Genomic DNA, 16502 nt, shown 5'->3' on the forward strand with positions numbered 1-16502 from the left:
ACTGGCCGGGTTTCTTATTAAAGCCAAAGAATTTTTTTTAAAAAAGAACCACACGCTCCAAGCCTGTTTTTCCAAAATGATGGGGGTGGGGGAAAGAGGATGCATCTGGGGGTTATCTCCCCCCACTTTCCAATCAAGCACCATCCCGAAAACTTGTACCAAAATATCTTTTATTGAAAATGCCACGTTGGACTCTTAAAAGGAGCCGGTCAGCGCTGAGCTGTCTTGGCGAAGGGGTAGGGGGTTGCTAGGTTCGAAGAAAGTTTTTTTTTTGAAGGGGGGGGACACGTAAACGGTCCTGTTCCTTCCTCTTAAGGCGATCGACAGCTGGCCCTGGGACGCTCGCACGCTGCTTCCAGGAGGAGAACCGATGAGTAAGTACAGAGCAGATCGGGGCTTTTTCGTCGTCCGCGTAGAAATTCCAAGTCCTCGTTCTCCGGCAATGGGGATATCGGGTTCGGAAGCAGTCGGCCTCTTCCCCCCCCTGCCCCATCCCCAAAATTGGGAGACATGCCCCCTCCCCGGCTTTTCTCCCCTCCCCCTCAACTCATCATCAAGCAGGGGGAATGTATTCAGTCCTATTCAAAAGCTACATCTTCTACTGTTTTCTCTTTAACCCGCCAAGCCCCCTGCCCCAATGCCAGCATCACCCCATCCAGGGCTGCCAGCTTTCCAAACTATGAGAGAGGGGAGGGCAGGAGTGGAAAGGCCCCTCCCCCCTCTCTTTCTCCTGCTGCCCCCTTCTTCGTCCTCTCCCCACTGCATTCAACCCACGCCCGTACCGTTCGTACTGTTCCCTGCCGAACCCCACCCACCGGGGCCGCAGCGAGGCTGGCGCAGGGGGTCCCCGCTTCAGAGGGACCCCAAGGAGGGCAGAGGGGGTGGCTCGCCCGTCCCGCTGAGCAGCGTTGGGGGGTGCTGGGCTCCCCGCTGCGCGGCCTGGCGAGACCCCGCGGGCCGGATGAGCGGAGGCGGCAGCTGGTTGACCGAAAGTCTGGGCTGCAGGAAGCGGCCTTGCTGCAGGGGGGGCGGCTGGCGGTGCAGCATGGGTGCGGTCGGCAGGGTGGGCCTCAGCAAAGGGGGAGGCTGGGAGAGTGCCACGGGGGGAGGCCGGGGGGAGGCGGGGAGGGGGGGGAAGCGCAGGAGGAGGCTGGGGCGGCTGGGTTGGAGGCGGCGGCACAGATCGCGATACAGCGGTGATCTGGACCTGGAAGGACGAAAGGAATGACGTCAGCGCCATGCCGGGTACCCCAACGGTGCCCGGCATCCCCCCGCCAAGGCCTCCCCCTCCCCCTGACCTCGTCCTCTTCCTCGCTGCTGCTCTTCTGCTCCTGGGGGGGAGAGCTGCCGCGGGCGGGGCCTGGACTCAGGCCTTCCTGCTCCGCCTCCCACTCCTGCAGCACCTCCTCCAAGTTAAACCGCCGGCGGTAGCTGACGAAGAAGGTTTTCACCTGCGCCACCGTCTTGTTGCTGATCACTTCAGCGATGGCTTGGAAGTCTTTGCCGTATTTCCGGATGGCTGCCGCAGGAAAGGGGTGGGGAGGGGGAGAAAAGCCAAGGTTGAACAGGACGCCCTGCATAGCGCCACATGGCCAGCAAGAACGGGGCTACCCCCGTCTCTTGCGTCGAAGCCGTCAGAACTCGGGACAAAGGCTCCCTGGTGCCCCCAGGGGGAAACTGCTTATTTATCCTGGGTGGTGGTGGTGGGGGGGTCTCCCACCCATTCCACATGGTGGCCCTAGAACAGGGGTCGCCAACCTTTTGGACCTCAGGGACCACCAAACTCATATAATTTTAAATCCCAGGAACCGCTTACTGGTTTTGTAGGTGTGGCCTAATTTGTGGATGTGGCTTGGTGGTCATGTGACTGGGTGGGCATGGCTTGTATGTAAATATTTATATAAATATTGATTTTTTTTATATATAAAAAAGCAACTTTTACTCAAAATCAGGCAGGTTGAGTTGCTCACAGAATCATTCAGTGATCTATCTATCTGCCATCGGCTAGCTCAGTCTGTCACATAAAATTGACTTGCCGTGAGTCTGCACTGAATAACAGAACCTTCAGTCCTAAGGGAGGTTCGGCTGTGCTTAAAAGCAGAGCCGAAGATCTAAAGACTCGCTAGAAAGCAAGAAATCCAACCGCTTCCTCCTTCCTAGCTAATCTAAATCTCCCGGCACAGCAGAACAGATGATGGTTGGAAAAAGACAAAATAGCAATTTAGCAGGCAAGTTTGCCAGGTAAGGAGTGAGTGGGCGGGGAGGCTTCCCGCTGGCCATGTGGGTGGCGCAGCCTTGTGTTCCTGCACAGCCTGGATTAATTGCTTTTGGTGGGGGGTTGCTCTGGGGTTAGATTTCTCTGCGGCCCACCCTTCTGGTGCAAGTGGGCGAAACTCACCCTGCACTGCCAGCAGCTGCTCATCGGTCGTCCAGCGGGAGTTGAACTTGATGTTAGTCTGCAAAATTTACCAGTTTGAATTGAATCTCGGGGGGGAACACCCTTTTTGACACCCCCCCCGCAGAGCACTTTGGAACCCCAAAACCAGGAAGGCACTGCCCCCTCCCCCCAAAATCCTTCAGGGGGTCCTCCTGCTGCTCTCTCCAAATATTGCCCCCAATTCAGTTACACAAATACTAGGGAATGAACTGAACTCCTACAGATTCCACATTTATTTCTGCATCCGCCTTTATGGTTTTTATAAGTAACTGAAAGCAGTGAACGTGTCTAATGCTCCTTCCTCCTCTCCCTACAACAGCCCTGCAAGGTGGATAGAATACTAGGGTATTGGCCCAAAGTCTCCCAGCCGGCTTTCATGCCTAAGGCGGGACTAGAACTCAAGTCTCCTGATTGGCTCAACATCTTCCAGTCAGTTTTCACACCTAATGCGGGACTAGAACTCACTGCCTCTTGGTGATTGGCCCAAAGTCTCCCAGTCATCTTTCACACCTAAGGCGGGAATAGAACTCACTGCCTCCTGGTGATTGGCCCAAAGTCTCCCAGTCATCTTTCACGCCTAAGGCAGGACTAGAACTCACTGCCTGCTGGTGATTGGCTCAATATCTTCCAGTCAGTTTTCACGCCTAAGGCGGGACTAGAACTCACTGCCTCCTGGTGATTGGCCCAAAGTCTCCCAGTCATCTTTCACGCCTAAGGCGGGACTAGAACTCACTGCCTGCTGGTGATTGGCTCAACATCTCCCAGTCAGTTTTCACACCTTAAGGCGGGACTAGAACTAGAGTTTCCAGGTGATTGGCTCAACGTCTCCCAGTCAAAGGCGGGACTAGAGCTCCCCCACCTAGTTCCTAGCCTGGAGCCTAGGCCTGGCTGTACCAAAATGGCTCCCTTACTCTTAAATAAATCCAAACGACGTTTCAACCTGTTGCCCTACCACCTATTTTGGGGGGCACGAGGTTGGACCTCTCTCCTGTCACCCCTGCCCTGAATGAATTGGGGCGCTCACGTCCTTCCCTCCCTGGGGCTCCCCGCATTGGCTCACCTCAGTTGGACGCAGTTTGTGTATCCCCTCGCCAAGCGCCTGCTTCATGCTGCTGTTGATCTGTTTGATGCTCTGCACCTGGCGCAGAAGGGATGGGGAGTCTGAGAACGGGGGGAGGGCGAAACACCCCACCCCCACCCCCACCCCCGCAAGCTTAAAGGATGGAAGAGGAGACCCAAAAGGAGCTGGAGATAAAACTACCACAACCTAGAACTAGGGCGACATTTCCTGACAGAACAATTAACCCGTGGAACTCCTTGCCTCCAGAAGTTGTTGTGAATGCTCCAACACTGGAAGTTTTTAAAAAGATGTTGGGATTAACCATCGTCTGAAGTGGTGCCGGGTTTTCTGCCTAGGCAGTGGGTTGGACTAGAAGACCTCCAAGGTCCCTTCCAACTCTGTGATTCCATTCCGTTCCGTTCTGTTGTATTATCTGCCTCCGATTCTATTCTATATTTTATTCTCTACTTCTTATTCTATTCTAATTTCTAATTTTATTCTATATTTTATTCTCTACTTATTCTATTCTAATTTCTAATTGTATTCTATATTTTATTCTCTACTTATTCTATTCTAATTTCTAATTGTATTCTATATTCTAATCTTTACTTATTCTGTTCTAATTCTATTCTAATTTTATTCTATATTTTATTCTCTACTTCTTATTCTATTCTAATTTCTAATTGTATTCTATATTCTAATCTTTACTTATTCTGTTCTAATTTCTAGTTCTATTCTAATTCTATTCTATATTGTATTCTCTACTTTATTCTACTTTCTAATTCTGTTCTATATTTTATTCTCTACTTCTTATTCTATTCTAATTTCTAATTCTATTCTAATTTTATTTCATTCTATTTTCCTATTTCCTATTCTATTTTCTGTTCCTATTTCTATTCTATCCCCCACTTCAAATGGAAGAAAGTCAACACTTTAAACTCGGCTTCTATTCTGCACCCCCTGTGACTTCAGCAATCCTCACCTGCCAAACACACCTTTTAAAAAATAAGGAACCCCATTCAATTTTTTAAAAAAAAATTATATAAGATTTTGGATTGGAAGTGGATACCTGGCGTTTGAGCGAAACCAGCTGGGAGTCCAGGTGGCGCAAGGTGAGCAGGGCCACGTCAGGGCTGGTGGAAAGTCCCGTGATACCTTCTTGGCTCAGATACATGCCCTTCGGGGGGCGCCGGCGAACACGGAGAGGATGATGGCGATATTGGGGCAGCTGCACCTCCTTCTTCATGGGCCCAGGTTTGCTGCTGGGGGGCTTCGGATAACTAGGCTGGAGGGGGAGAGGGGGGCAAGGGATGAAACGGGAGGCTGTGGGGAAGTCAACTTCCATGCGCTTCTTGAACAGCTCTCAAAACCAGGGTCACCCCATCTCCCATGTCGTAGGACGAGGATGCCAGGCGGAGCTTCTCTTTCCCAGAACACCTCTGGCTCTTGATCCGGTTACCGGGAGTCCTCGATTTTGCGACCCAAATTCCATGGCTTGAGTGAGACCGTTGGCGAAGCGAGTTTCGCTCCGTTTTACGACCGTTCTCACTGCAGGGGTTTGTCGTCGTTAATTGAGCAACCCCGGTTGTTAAGTGAATCTGGCTTCCCCCATCGATGATCGGGAGGTCCGCAAAAGGGAGGCACTGCGACCATCATAAAAGACGAGTCGTTTGCCACACGCCTGAATGTTGATCCAGTGACGGCGGGAGATGCTTGCGAGGCTGGTGAAAAACAGCCATTTTTCTCCCATGCCATTGTACCTTTCCGACCGCTGTTAAACGGAAGGTTATAAGTCGAGGACTTCCTGTCATTAGTACCCGGTTGGACTCCGTCTGCACGAGGGAGCCTTCCTCGTCCCTTACCTCCTTCTTGGGATCCATGGTATCGAATTCCCCTTCACTGGCCTGCCGGGGGTCTTCTAATTCATCGTTGCTGTGGGGAAGAAAATGCGGCACCTTGGAGTGGAGTCTTTCCCAGCCACCCCAGACCTACCTATCCTAGATCCTGTTTCCACCTAATCAGGGGTTTAATCCTAGTTTGTTCCCAGTTTCCAGATGCAAAGTCCCATAAAAACACATCTCTGTGGTTGGTCCGTTTCTTCATCTGTGTCTTCCCCTCTCACTCACTCACACACACACACACACACACACTTTCTCTCCCTTTCTCTTCTCACTCTTCTCACATGCTTACTCTTACTCTCTCACTTTTTCTACCCCCTCTCTCTCCCTTTCTTCTCTTTCTTTCTCTCTTCTCTCCCTCTTTCTCCTCTCTCACCCACAGACACCTTTTCTTTCTCTCCCCTTTCTCTCACATTTTTCTCACTCTCACTTTCTCTTGTTTTCACACTCTCTTCCTCTTTCTCGCTCTCTTTTTCTACCCCTCTCACACACACAATTTTTCTCTCACTTTCTCATCTCCCTCTTCTCACACACTCACTTCCACTCTTCCTTTCTCACTCTATTTCTCTACCTCTCTCTCTCATTCTCTCTCCCTCACTCTGTTTCTCCTCTCTCACACACACTTTTTCTCTTTTTCTCCCTTTCTCCCTCTCTCACACACACTTTCTCTTTTCTCCCTTTCTCCCTCTCTCACACATTTCTCTTTTTCTCCCCTTTCTCCCTCTCTCACACACACTTTTTCTTTTTCTCTCTCTCTCTCTCACACACACACACACACAGCCCTGAAGAGCTACAGGAGACCATATTTTGGGGGGGGGGTGACATAACCACCTACCAAGCTCTCCCGATCGCCCCAAAACGAGCACATTCCTTCCTTATGCCCCGTGGCAGACAGATCCCTTTAGTGGATTACCTGTCGTCCTTTTCTTTCCTACTGAGCAATTTGCGGGCTTGGCGATCCATCACGCTTGTCCGACTTCTGGTCTTCTTCCAAGAGTAGTAATATTTCACCAGGCTGGGAATTAACTTGTCAGGAAGCTACACAAGATGGATGGATGGAGAGAGAGAGAGACAGACAGAAAAGTTGGTGCCTCAGTTGTTATAAGGTGATGATCACCCGGTCAGGCTTCTCCTGAGAGGGTTTATGGTCAAGAAATCCAGCCTCTAAGAAGCTTTTGTGTAATGATCCACCCTCAGTGTAAGGTCTGATGGGATCCACACTGTGGCCAACCTTGTGGGTTTGGCTTCACAGACAATGCAATTGAAGCTATTTCAGTTGCCAAGCGTCTGAATTTTGATCACATGACCACGGGGAGGCTGCAATGGTCATTAAGTGTGAAAAATGGTCATAAGTCCCTTTTTTCAGTGCCGTTGTAACTTCAAATAAGTCAAGGACTACCTGCAACTGAAAACATCTCATTCATTCATCCATTTTCACTTTTTTTTCCTTTTTTCTTAGATTCAAGTTATATCAATCAACTTCATTGGCTATTATGTCAAGTTATGTCAATCAACTTCATTGGTTATCAATGTCAAGTTATGTCAATCAACTTCATCATTGGCTATCGTTATGTCAAGTAATGCCAATCAACTTCATTGGCTATTATGTCAAGTTATGTTAATCAACTTCATTGGCTATAGTTATATCAAGTTATGTCAATCAACTTCATTGGCTATCATGTCAATCAACTTCATTCGTTATGTCAAGTTATGTTAATCAACTTCATTGGCTATAGTTATGTCAACTAGCTTCATTGGCTATAGTTATATCAAATTATGTCAATCAACTTCATTGGCTATAGTTATGTCAATCAACTTCATTGGCTATTGTTATGTCAAGTTATGTCAATCAACTTTATTGGCTATTATGTCAAGTTATGTTAATCAACTTCATTGGCTATAGTTATGTCAACCAGCTTCATTGGCTATAGTTATATGAAGTTATGTCAATCAACTTCATTGGCTATCATGTCAATCAGCTTCATTCGTTATGTGAAGCTATGTCAATCAACTTCATTGGCTATAGTTATGTCAATCAACTTCATCAGTTATAGTTATGTCAATCAACTTCATTGGCTATAGTTATACCAAGTTATGTCAATAACTTCATTGGCTATCATGTCAATCAACTTCATTGGCTATCATGTCAAGTTATGTCAATCAACTTCATTGGCTATCGTTAAGTTATGTCAATCAACTTCATTGGCTATCATGTCAATCAACTTCATTGGCTATCATGTCAAGTTATGTCAATCAATTTCATCAGCTATAGTTATGTCAATCAACTTCATTGGCTATCATGTCAAGTTATGTCAATCAATTTCATCAGCTATAGTTATGTCAATCAACTTCATTGGCTATCGTTAAGTCAAGTTATGTCAATCAACTTCATTGGCTATAATGTCAATCAACTTCATTGGCTATCGTTACATCAAGTTATGTCAATCAACTTCATTGGCTATCATGTCAAGTTATGTCAATCAACTTCATTGGCTATAGTTATGTCAATCAATTTCATCAGCTATAGTTATGTCAATCAACTTCATCAGCTATAGTTATGTCAATCAACTTCATTGGCTATCATGTCAATCAATTTCATCAGCTATAGTTATGTCAATCAACTTCATTGGCTATCGTTACGTCAAGTTATGTCAGTCAATTTCACTGGCTGTCAGATAAGAAAGAAAAGAGTAACATGGTTTGAACCCGTCTCACCACAGCAGTGCCGTAACCACTGGGTGAGGCCGAATGGGGCATTTATTTACCATCTGCTGGATGCGAGCAAAACTTTTGCCGTGGAAGCTGAAGGCTTGTTCGAAGAGGACTTTGTCCTCCACCGTCCATTCATCGGGGAACGGCGTGAAGTTGGCTAAATCGGCCAGCGACTTCTCAACGTCGTGTTTATGCCACAGGAGCATTCCCAAAGCCTGTTTTTGGGAAGGGGGAAAGAAAAAAGAGATTGAGACCGCGGACGTGGGAGGGGAAAAAAAAACCTGTTTCTCCCCAGCCTGAAGAGGTGGGAGTCCCTTTAAAATAAGTTTCTAGTTCCTGTGGGAAAGCTGAACTTGACTAGGATGGGAAGTTTGGCTGGGCCTTTAATGCTATTTCTTTGTTTACCTGTTCGATGTTGTAGCCATGCTTTTCCTTGGCCATGGCGATGTATTTGTCCACTAGGGGGAGTAAGAGAGAAAATTCAGGCTCTGGAAAGGGGGCGGAGCAATAAATCAATAAGACAAGTAGTCCTTGATTTACGATGGTTCGTTTAGTGTCCGTCTGACGTTACAAGAGGACGGGGAAAAAAGTTGACTTTTTTCAGTGCCCTTGTCAAGGGACCCGGGTTTTTGGCAACGTAGCTGATTCTGTAATCTGCTCAGAGGGGGCACTAAAATTATTTTAAAGTAGTATACAGGTGGTCCTTGACTTACGACTGCTCATTTAGTGGCCATTCAAAGTTATGACGTCGCTGGAAAAAATGACTTATGACCGTTTTTCGACAGTGACGAACTTTGCAGCCATCCCCACGATTGTGCGATTAAAATTCAGACTTGTGGCAAGGAAGGCTCGCAAAATGGGGCCACGCTCGCTTAACAACATAAAATCTGGGGCTCAATCACGGTCGTTAAGTCGAGGACTACCTGCGTAAGTCTTACTGCTATCGTCCGAAGGTCGTAAAAGGGAATCACGTAACCCCGGGGGAACACCGTCAGAAATACGAGCCGGTCTGCATTTTCATCACCTGACCACGGGGAATGCTGCCACGGTGGTAAGTGTGAAAAACGGTCTGAAGTCACGTTTTTCAGTGCCGTTGTAACTTTGGGCGGTCGCTCAGTGAACCGTCGTAAGTCGAGGGCTTCCCGTATTGGACACCGCCTTCGTTTCCAATCTCACAACAACGCTGGGAAAAGGTTTCAGCTGCAGCCCTTTGCTGCTCCTCCGCCATCCTTTCAGGGGGTGCCGCTCCCAAGTAACCCCTCGGGACCCCCGAACCCCAACCCTGATGCCCCCCCAGCCCCCCCACTTCAGCAAAGGCCGAACTGCCTCCTGCTGCCAATTCACGCCCCCCTCCCCGCCACAGCTTCCTATACCAGCCAGATTAAAAAACCTGGGAGCGCATGAACGGCATAACAATTGCTTCTGGAGGGAGGGAGGACTGCCAATCAAAGGCTGTGCTACCAGCTGAGGGTGGAATAGATGGAATCCCACCCACCCACCCACGCCCCCTCCTAGAAAACCCAGGGCAGGGTTGCTTCTGGAGGTGAGGAGGGGGCTCCAAGCAGTAGGGAAGGAGAGAGAGAGGAGGGAGAGAAACTGTCAATTCATGCGGAGATCAAAATAGCTTGGAGGAAGAAGGCTCTGGTGATGGGGGGGTGCATTGGGGGGATGGTGGGGTGGGGGGCATTGGGGTGGGGGGTCACAATAAGGCAGAGGCCATTGATTTGAGGGTCCCTTCCTGCTCTTTTCCCCAGGGAGGGGGCTTCGCACTCACATTTGGCGTCAGAAACACAGTGGTTGGGGGACCAAACCAGCATCCCTTTCAGCTCCTTATTGCTGTACCGAGCTGGACTCTCTGGGTAGACAAAAGAGGAGAGGGGCCATTAAGGGACGGGGACACACACACACACACACACACACACACACACACAGACAGGCCAAATCCCTCTCCCCACCCCCAAAGGAGGGGGAGAGGAGAATGGACGGGGGAGGAGGGGGGGTCAAGAAGCCTGCCCCGTCCTGTCCTTCCCTGCACCGTAAGCGGATATCCTCATTCATGCTTGCTGCTTTGGTCTTTATTTATTTATTTTTATTATTATTATTATTATTATTATTATTATTATTATTATTATTATTATTATTATTGTTATCATTATCGTTATTATCGTTATTATTATAGTTATCATTGTTATTGTTATTATTATTATTATTGTTATTATCATTATTATTATTATAGTTATTATCATTATTGTTATGTTATATTATCATTATCATTATTATTATTATTATTATTATTATTATTCAGAGGTTAATTTATAAAGATTATAAAATTATAAAGAGGTTAATTTAAGGGAGGGGGGAAGGCAGGACTGCAAGGATGGAAAGGAGACCACAGGCAGGACGTTTATTTTTTATTTTTTTTTCCGGAGAGAGGGATGCCTTTTGAGAGTGGGGGGGAGGGGAAAACTGCCAGGAAAGGTGGCCAAGGGGCAAGCGGAGAGAGGTCACACACACACCCCACACACACACCTCACCCAATTCACCCCAATCCCCCCCCTTTTTTTTCTGGCCTGCTCCTCCTAGAAGGATTATATGTATTTACTTTAGCACAGGTCACTTGCAATCTGGGATGCAAAAATTTAGTTTAAATAAAGAGGGAAGCGGGGGTGGGGGGGGGGAAGCAAGCTTTCCCATTTGCCTGCAGCCCGGCAAAAGTGTGTGTGTGTGTGTGGGAGTGGGGTTGTTCCTTCCCTGCCCTCCCTCCCCCTCCCCCTTCCCCCCCTCCTTTTTTTACCTGGCTTGCACTCTGGAATGGCTGCCTGGTAATCTGCTCCCACACGGATCATGCTATCTGCAAAGGGACAAGAGAGGGCAAAACAACAACAACAACAACAAGAAGAAAAATAACTCTCAAGTTAACAGGGGGGAGGGGAGGAGGCAAAAAGGGGAGGGGGGGACACACACACACAACTGGCTTCCTGAGGGTGCGGGAGTTGCCACAAGCAGGAGAGCCAAGCAACCTGCCCCCAGATGCCCAGAAGTTGGGCTTGCTTGCCTTCCCCCCACCCCATTTGGATCCAACATCTTCTGGGGGGGCAGGAAAAAACTTGGGCCAAAAGAGGGGAGGGGGCGGATTTGCAGATGTGTTAAAACAATGGCAACCCCCTCCCCCATGCCAAAAGCCCTCACCTGAATGGCCCCCCCTTTCCCCTTTCTATTTTTTGCTTCCTTGGCCTGCTGATGGGAGCTGGGAGGTGGCTTGAGCAGAGACCACTTGGGGGCCCAAGGGAGCCTTCTCTCCCCCCAATATTCCCTCCCCCACTAACCAGCGCTCTGATCCTCTCCAAAGTGAAGCCAGAGGAGAGTTGGGGAAGAGCCCCTGAGGCTGGAGCCCCCCCCAACTCCTGGTCCTTGCCTGCTGTCTTAGCATCCAGGTCACGTGTCCCTGAATCACAGACCTTTGGGGGCTGGAGAATCAAGGCCCACTTGGGGCGCCCCCCACACACACACCAGAAAACAATAAGAGAATAACTGAGAAACCTGCCAAGGCAGCCTCTGCAATGAAAGTTTGAGCCCCCCTGTCTATTCCTGCCTCCCCCAGCAGCTTCTGTCCTTTTGATTGGGTTTTCTTTCCTTCCTTCCTTCCCTTTTCCTCCCCTTTGTTACTCCTTCCTCCCTTTTCTTTTCTGTCCCCTCCCCTTCATTCCTCCCTCTCCCTCCTTCCTCCCCTCTCCTTCTGTCCCTTCCCTCCCCTTTGTTACACTTGCCTTACTGCCCAGCCGCCTTTCTTCCTTCCCTTCCCTCTCCCTCCCACCCTCCCTTTCCTTCCCCTTCATTACTCCTCCATCATCTCCTTCCTTCCTCTTCCTTCTCTTTCCCTCCCCTTCATTACTCCATCTCCTTCCTTCCTTTCTCTTCCTGCTTTCCTCCCCCTTCATTACTCCCTCTCCCTCCCTCCTTCCTTCCTCTTCCTTCCCTTCCTTCTCTTTCCCTCCCCTTCATTATTTCATCTCCTTCCTTCCTTCTCTTTCCTTCCCCTTCATTACTCCATCTCCCTCCTTCCTTCCTTCTCTTTCCCTCCCCTTCATTACTCCATCTCCCTCCTTCCTTCTTTCTCTTTCCTTCCCCTTCATTACTCCATCTCCCTTCTTCCTTCCTTTCTCTTCCTTCTTCCTTTCCCCTTCATTACTCCATCTCCTTCTTCCTTCCTTTCTCTTCCTTCTTCCTTTCCCTTCATTACTCCCTCTCCTTCCTTCCCCTTCATTACTCCTCCATCATCTCCTTCCTTCCTCTTCCTTCTCTTTCCCTCCCCTTCATTACTCACTCCTTCCTTCCTTTCTCTTCCTTCTTTCTTTCCTCCCCTTCATTACTCCCTCTCCCTCCTTCCTTCCTTCCTCTTCCTTCCCTTCCTTCTCTTTCCCTCCCCTTCATTATTTCATCTCCTTCCTTCCTTCTCTTTCCTTCCCCTTCATTACTCCATCTCCCTCCTTCCTTCTTTCTCTTTCCTTCCCCTTCATTACTCCATCTCCCTTCCTCCCTCCCTCCCTCCCTTGATATCCTCAAACAGCTGCTAAGCAGCAGCAAGATCTGGAAACATTTAGCCAATGACATGCCAAGGAGCTCCCAAGCTTTCCCTTCCTGGCACAAGGTCCCAGGAACACGTGTGTTTTTTTTTGAGAGGGGGGGGCAGCTGGGAAGGACCTCAGAATTGGGGTAACTTCCACCCTCCAGCCTCTCTTCCCCCCCCCCCAGGATGGGATGGGAGAGGTGGCAGTGGGCCATTTCAACTCCCAAACACCTTGTGGCTTCTGGGGGGGGGGGGCCTCGTGCAACCTCTGTTCCTCTCCCCCCCTCCTCCTCCTCCACAGAGACACACACACACAGAGAGACACAATACCTCCTGCATTTCCTGGGGGGAAACCCAGGTAGCTTTGGCCCTTAGTGGGCCTTTCCAGGGAGGTGGGGATGACTTGGCAGAGGCAGATGGCATCTGAAACAGCCCCGAGCTGTCCTTCCCTGCCCCTCCACCAAGGAAGTAATCATTGGGGGAGGGTGGGGGAGGGCTGGAATTAGCAAAGCTGGCCCAGAAGCCCCCAAAGGGGGCCGGGTCTGCTAGCTGACCAAGGTGGGAAGGAGGTTTGGTCCCCCCCAGGAAAACACGGACCCAGCAGCAGCCTTGCAAGCACGCTTCTTCCCTACCCCCAATCCGAGAAGCGTGGCTGCGTGAGGAATAGACCCCCCCCTCCCCAGCCCCAGGCATGGGGAGGCTCCTTCCACATCCCCTCCCCTAGAGATGCTAAACAAAGCCGGCGGAGGGGGCGGGCGGTGCAGGAAGCACCACCCCCGCCATGCTTAAAGGGTAGCAAGAGCTAAGGGGTGGCTGGGGGGTAAACCCAATGGAGCGCTCTCAAAGCCAACTTCCCCATTTTAGGCTTGGGGGAGGAGGAGGGGGCGGGAAAGCGGCCCGAAGCATCCTTTCTCCTCCTCGCCCCCACTGGCGGACCTGGGGGGGGGAAGGCGGGCAAGGAGATCGCCCAAAAGGTACCCCCGACGGCGGGAGGAGGGGGCAGTGCATTGTCTCACCCCGGGAGCGGGGGGAGGGCTGCAAGGCTCCCCACCCCCGCGACCCAGACCTCTGGCCTCCCCTTCTCCACCACCCCCGCCGCATAAACTCCAAGTCCCGCGCTGCCCACCCCTTTCGCCCACCGCCTCATTGTTATTGTTGGGCTGGCAAGTTGCGGGCCAGCCAACGGCGGAGGGGGGAGGGGGTTCCAGATCAGCCCCCTTCCCCCCCCACACACTCGTCGTGTCCCCCGGATTCCCCCCACCCACCCCACCCCAGCAGGGCGAAGGCAGATGGGGAGAGCGCAAAGCAGGGCGGCGAGGTCCGAGGCAGCCCTACGCCCCCCTTTGCCCCCATTGGGGTCCTCACCCAGGGGGCTGTGGGCCCCAGGTGAGGACCCCGATCCTCCTCCTCCTTCCCCGACGCCCCCCTCCCCAGCCCTCGGCTCACCGTGCGAGTGCTCCTCCTCGCTGCTTTCGTCCTCGGAGTTGGGGTGGGTGCCGTTGGTCGCCGACTTGGCCCGGCTCCGGGAGAGGATCCCGATTTTTCCATGACGGAAGGCATCGCTCGCCCCGGCCTCTCGGGGGAAGACGGAGCCGGGGTGCCCCGCCGCCGCCGCCGCCGCCCCCTCCTCCCACCGGCTGCCCCGACTTCCCAAATTCAGAGCCGCCCGAGAACCAGCATCGCTCGGCGGAGGCAGGGAGGGAGGGAGGCAGGCAGGCAAAGGGGCGAAGTTGGGCGGGCCGGGAGGACTCCCCGACCCAGAAGCCCCGGCCGGCCGGCTGGAGGGCTGGCTGGCTGGCCGGGTGGGTGGGTTGCGCCGAGGCTTCGGCTTCTCCTCCTCCTCCTCTTCCTCGCCGCGCGCTCCGCTTCCCCTCCCTCCTTCTCGCGTGGGATTCCCACCCACCCGCCGCCGCTGCTGCTGCTGCTGCCTTGCAAAGTTACGTTAAACTTCCCGGACCGGGCGCAGGCGGAGCGAGAAGGGGCGGCGGGGGGAAGCCTCAGGGGGCGCCGAGTCCCGGGATGGGGGGAGTGGAGACCGAGGGGAGAGGAGGAGGAGGAAGAGGAGGAGGAGGAGGGGTGGGCAGGGGGCGTCGCCGAGAAGGACCCCGGATGCTCTCCCTAAAAACACGGGGAAAACAGAAGGGGGGATTTTTTTAAAAAAGAAAAGAAGACAAGAGAGAGCTGAAAAAACGGGGGAGGGGCTTTTCTTTGCCCCCTGGAAGCCCTCCCCTCGAGCCCTTAAAACAGCCTGTGCGCGCCCCCCTTCTTTGGGGAGATGCAGCAACTTGTGCAAAGGGGAGGTTGCAACTCGGAGTTGCAAAGGGGAGAAAGGCGAGTTCTGCCCCCCGCCCCCACCCCCGTTCCGAGGCGGGCGGGGCCCTTGAAGCGCAAAATAAAAATAAAAATAAAATAAAGTTGCGGACGAGGGCTCCTTGCGAGCGCTGTCCCCTTCTTCTCCTTCCTCCTCTTCCTCCTCCTCCTCCTCCCGCCGCCGCCACCAGCTCCCTTCCCCTCCCGCTCACACAATGAGTCGCAGCCCGGCGCTTTCCCTCCTCCTCCTCCTCCTCCCCCCCCCAGCCGTCCCCCCGTCCGCCCCGCTCTGCCTCTCCGGCTGCTGGTTGGGAGAAAGTAGATCCAGTCCCCCGCCTGCCTTCGCACCTCCTCCTCCTCCTCCTCCTCCTCCCCCAGACCCTTCCGCCGCCCGCCTGCCTGCACATCTGGCCAGAGGCGCGCGGAGGCGACGGGGGAGGACGGCGCGCGCGTCGGCGCGGGAGGGTGAGAGGGAGAGAGGAGGGAGGGAGGGAGAGAAAGGGGAGGGGGGAGGAAAAGGGAAGGGGAGGAGAGAGAGCGCTCAGATATGCGCGGCTGGGCAGCCAGCCAGCCAGCCAGAGTGCGGGGGGGGGCGCCCCATGGCAGGTCAAGCCGAGGGACCCCACCTCTGGCCAGACCGCCTCTCCCCCCTCCCGTCCCCCGGGGTGTGTATGCAGGGCAGCCCCTTTGCAGCGGGGAGGGGGCGAGCGAAGCTGGGTCCCTTTCCCCGGGCACGTGGGAGTCGCGCTCCGGTCCTTTCCAGCCGTATCCCCCTCCCGCCCCCTTTTTGGGGTGGGAGGGGGTCGACAAATAGACAAAAAGCTGGCCCATCCTCCCCTTCTTCCCCATTGCGGGACCCCTCGCGCTTTGCCGACCCTTAGGGGCAGGGGGTCCTCCCCTCTCTTGATTCCCCTCCCTCCCTCCCCAAAGAATCCAAGCCTCCCACCCCGCAGCCCCCACCCGATCCTGCCTGAGCATCATTCCCCACCCCCCCCCCCCGTTTTAAGAAGCCCCCTTCCCGTCTGGCTGTGGGGCGAGGGGGTGATTTCCCCCTCCCCTGCATGAAATGGCCCGGTGGATGGAGAGGGAGGGGTGGGTTTCTGGAGCGACTGGTCACCACCGCGTCCCTTCCCCTCCCTTGTGCCATCTCAATGGCAATGGAGGGATGGCTGAACCAGCCTCTCCCTTTTGTGTTTTTTTTTTGGGGGGGGGGTCTCAGAGGCTTGAAATGCTGCCCTCCAGCAAAGTTTCCAAAAATTATAGGGTGAAGGCCGTTCTTTTTTTTTCTTTTTGGGAGGAGTTTGCAAAGGGGAAGGAAAAAGGCTAGGGTGAAATTTGGGGGAGAGTGTATTTCCAGAGTATATTCATCGGGTGTGTAAAAAATTTGAGGGGGGGGGGGAGGAATTATTTAGGAACAGTTCACACGTTTGCAGAGTTCTCGGGATATTTTTAACCGGGTTCGCTGAAGATGGCGCATTCACACATTCACCCTAGGCTTGGGAGGTGGTTTAATCTTGG

At 52.3% G+C, this 16502-nt stretch overlaps 1 protein-coding gene across 1 annotated transcript; it reads right to left on the minus strand.

Annotated features, from left to right (window-relative positions):
• Positions 1 to 743: 743 nt before the first annotated feature.
• Positions 744 to 14249, minus strand: RCOR2 (REST corepressor 2). Its single transcript, XM_087943159.1, is given in 14 exon segments — positions 744 to 1132; positions 1134 to 1207; positions 1299 to 1519; positions 2399 to 2456; positions 3498 to 3575; positions 4567 to 4782; positions 5360 to 5429; positions 6309 to 6433; positions 8161 to 8322; positions 8513 to 8565; positions 9882 to 9962; positions 10902 to 10958; positions 14121 to 14213; positions 14216 to 14249. Coding segments are annotated over 14 exon segments (1587 nt in total). The 5' UTR covers positions 14235 to 14249; the 3' UTR covers positions 744 to 852.
• Positions 14250 to 16502: the final 2253 nt, after the last annotated feature.

This window comes from Notechis scutatus, chromosome 14 (genome assembly GCF_049901735.1).
Source record: "Notechis scutatus isolate UNSWTSFEM ecotype Mainland chromosome 14, rNotScu1.2, whole genome shotgun sequence".
Taxonomy (NCBI): Eukaryota; Metazoa; Chordata; class Lepidosauria; order Squamata; family Elapidae; genus Notechis; species Notechis scutatus.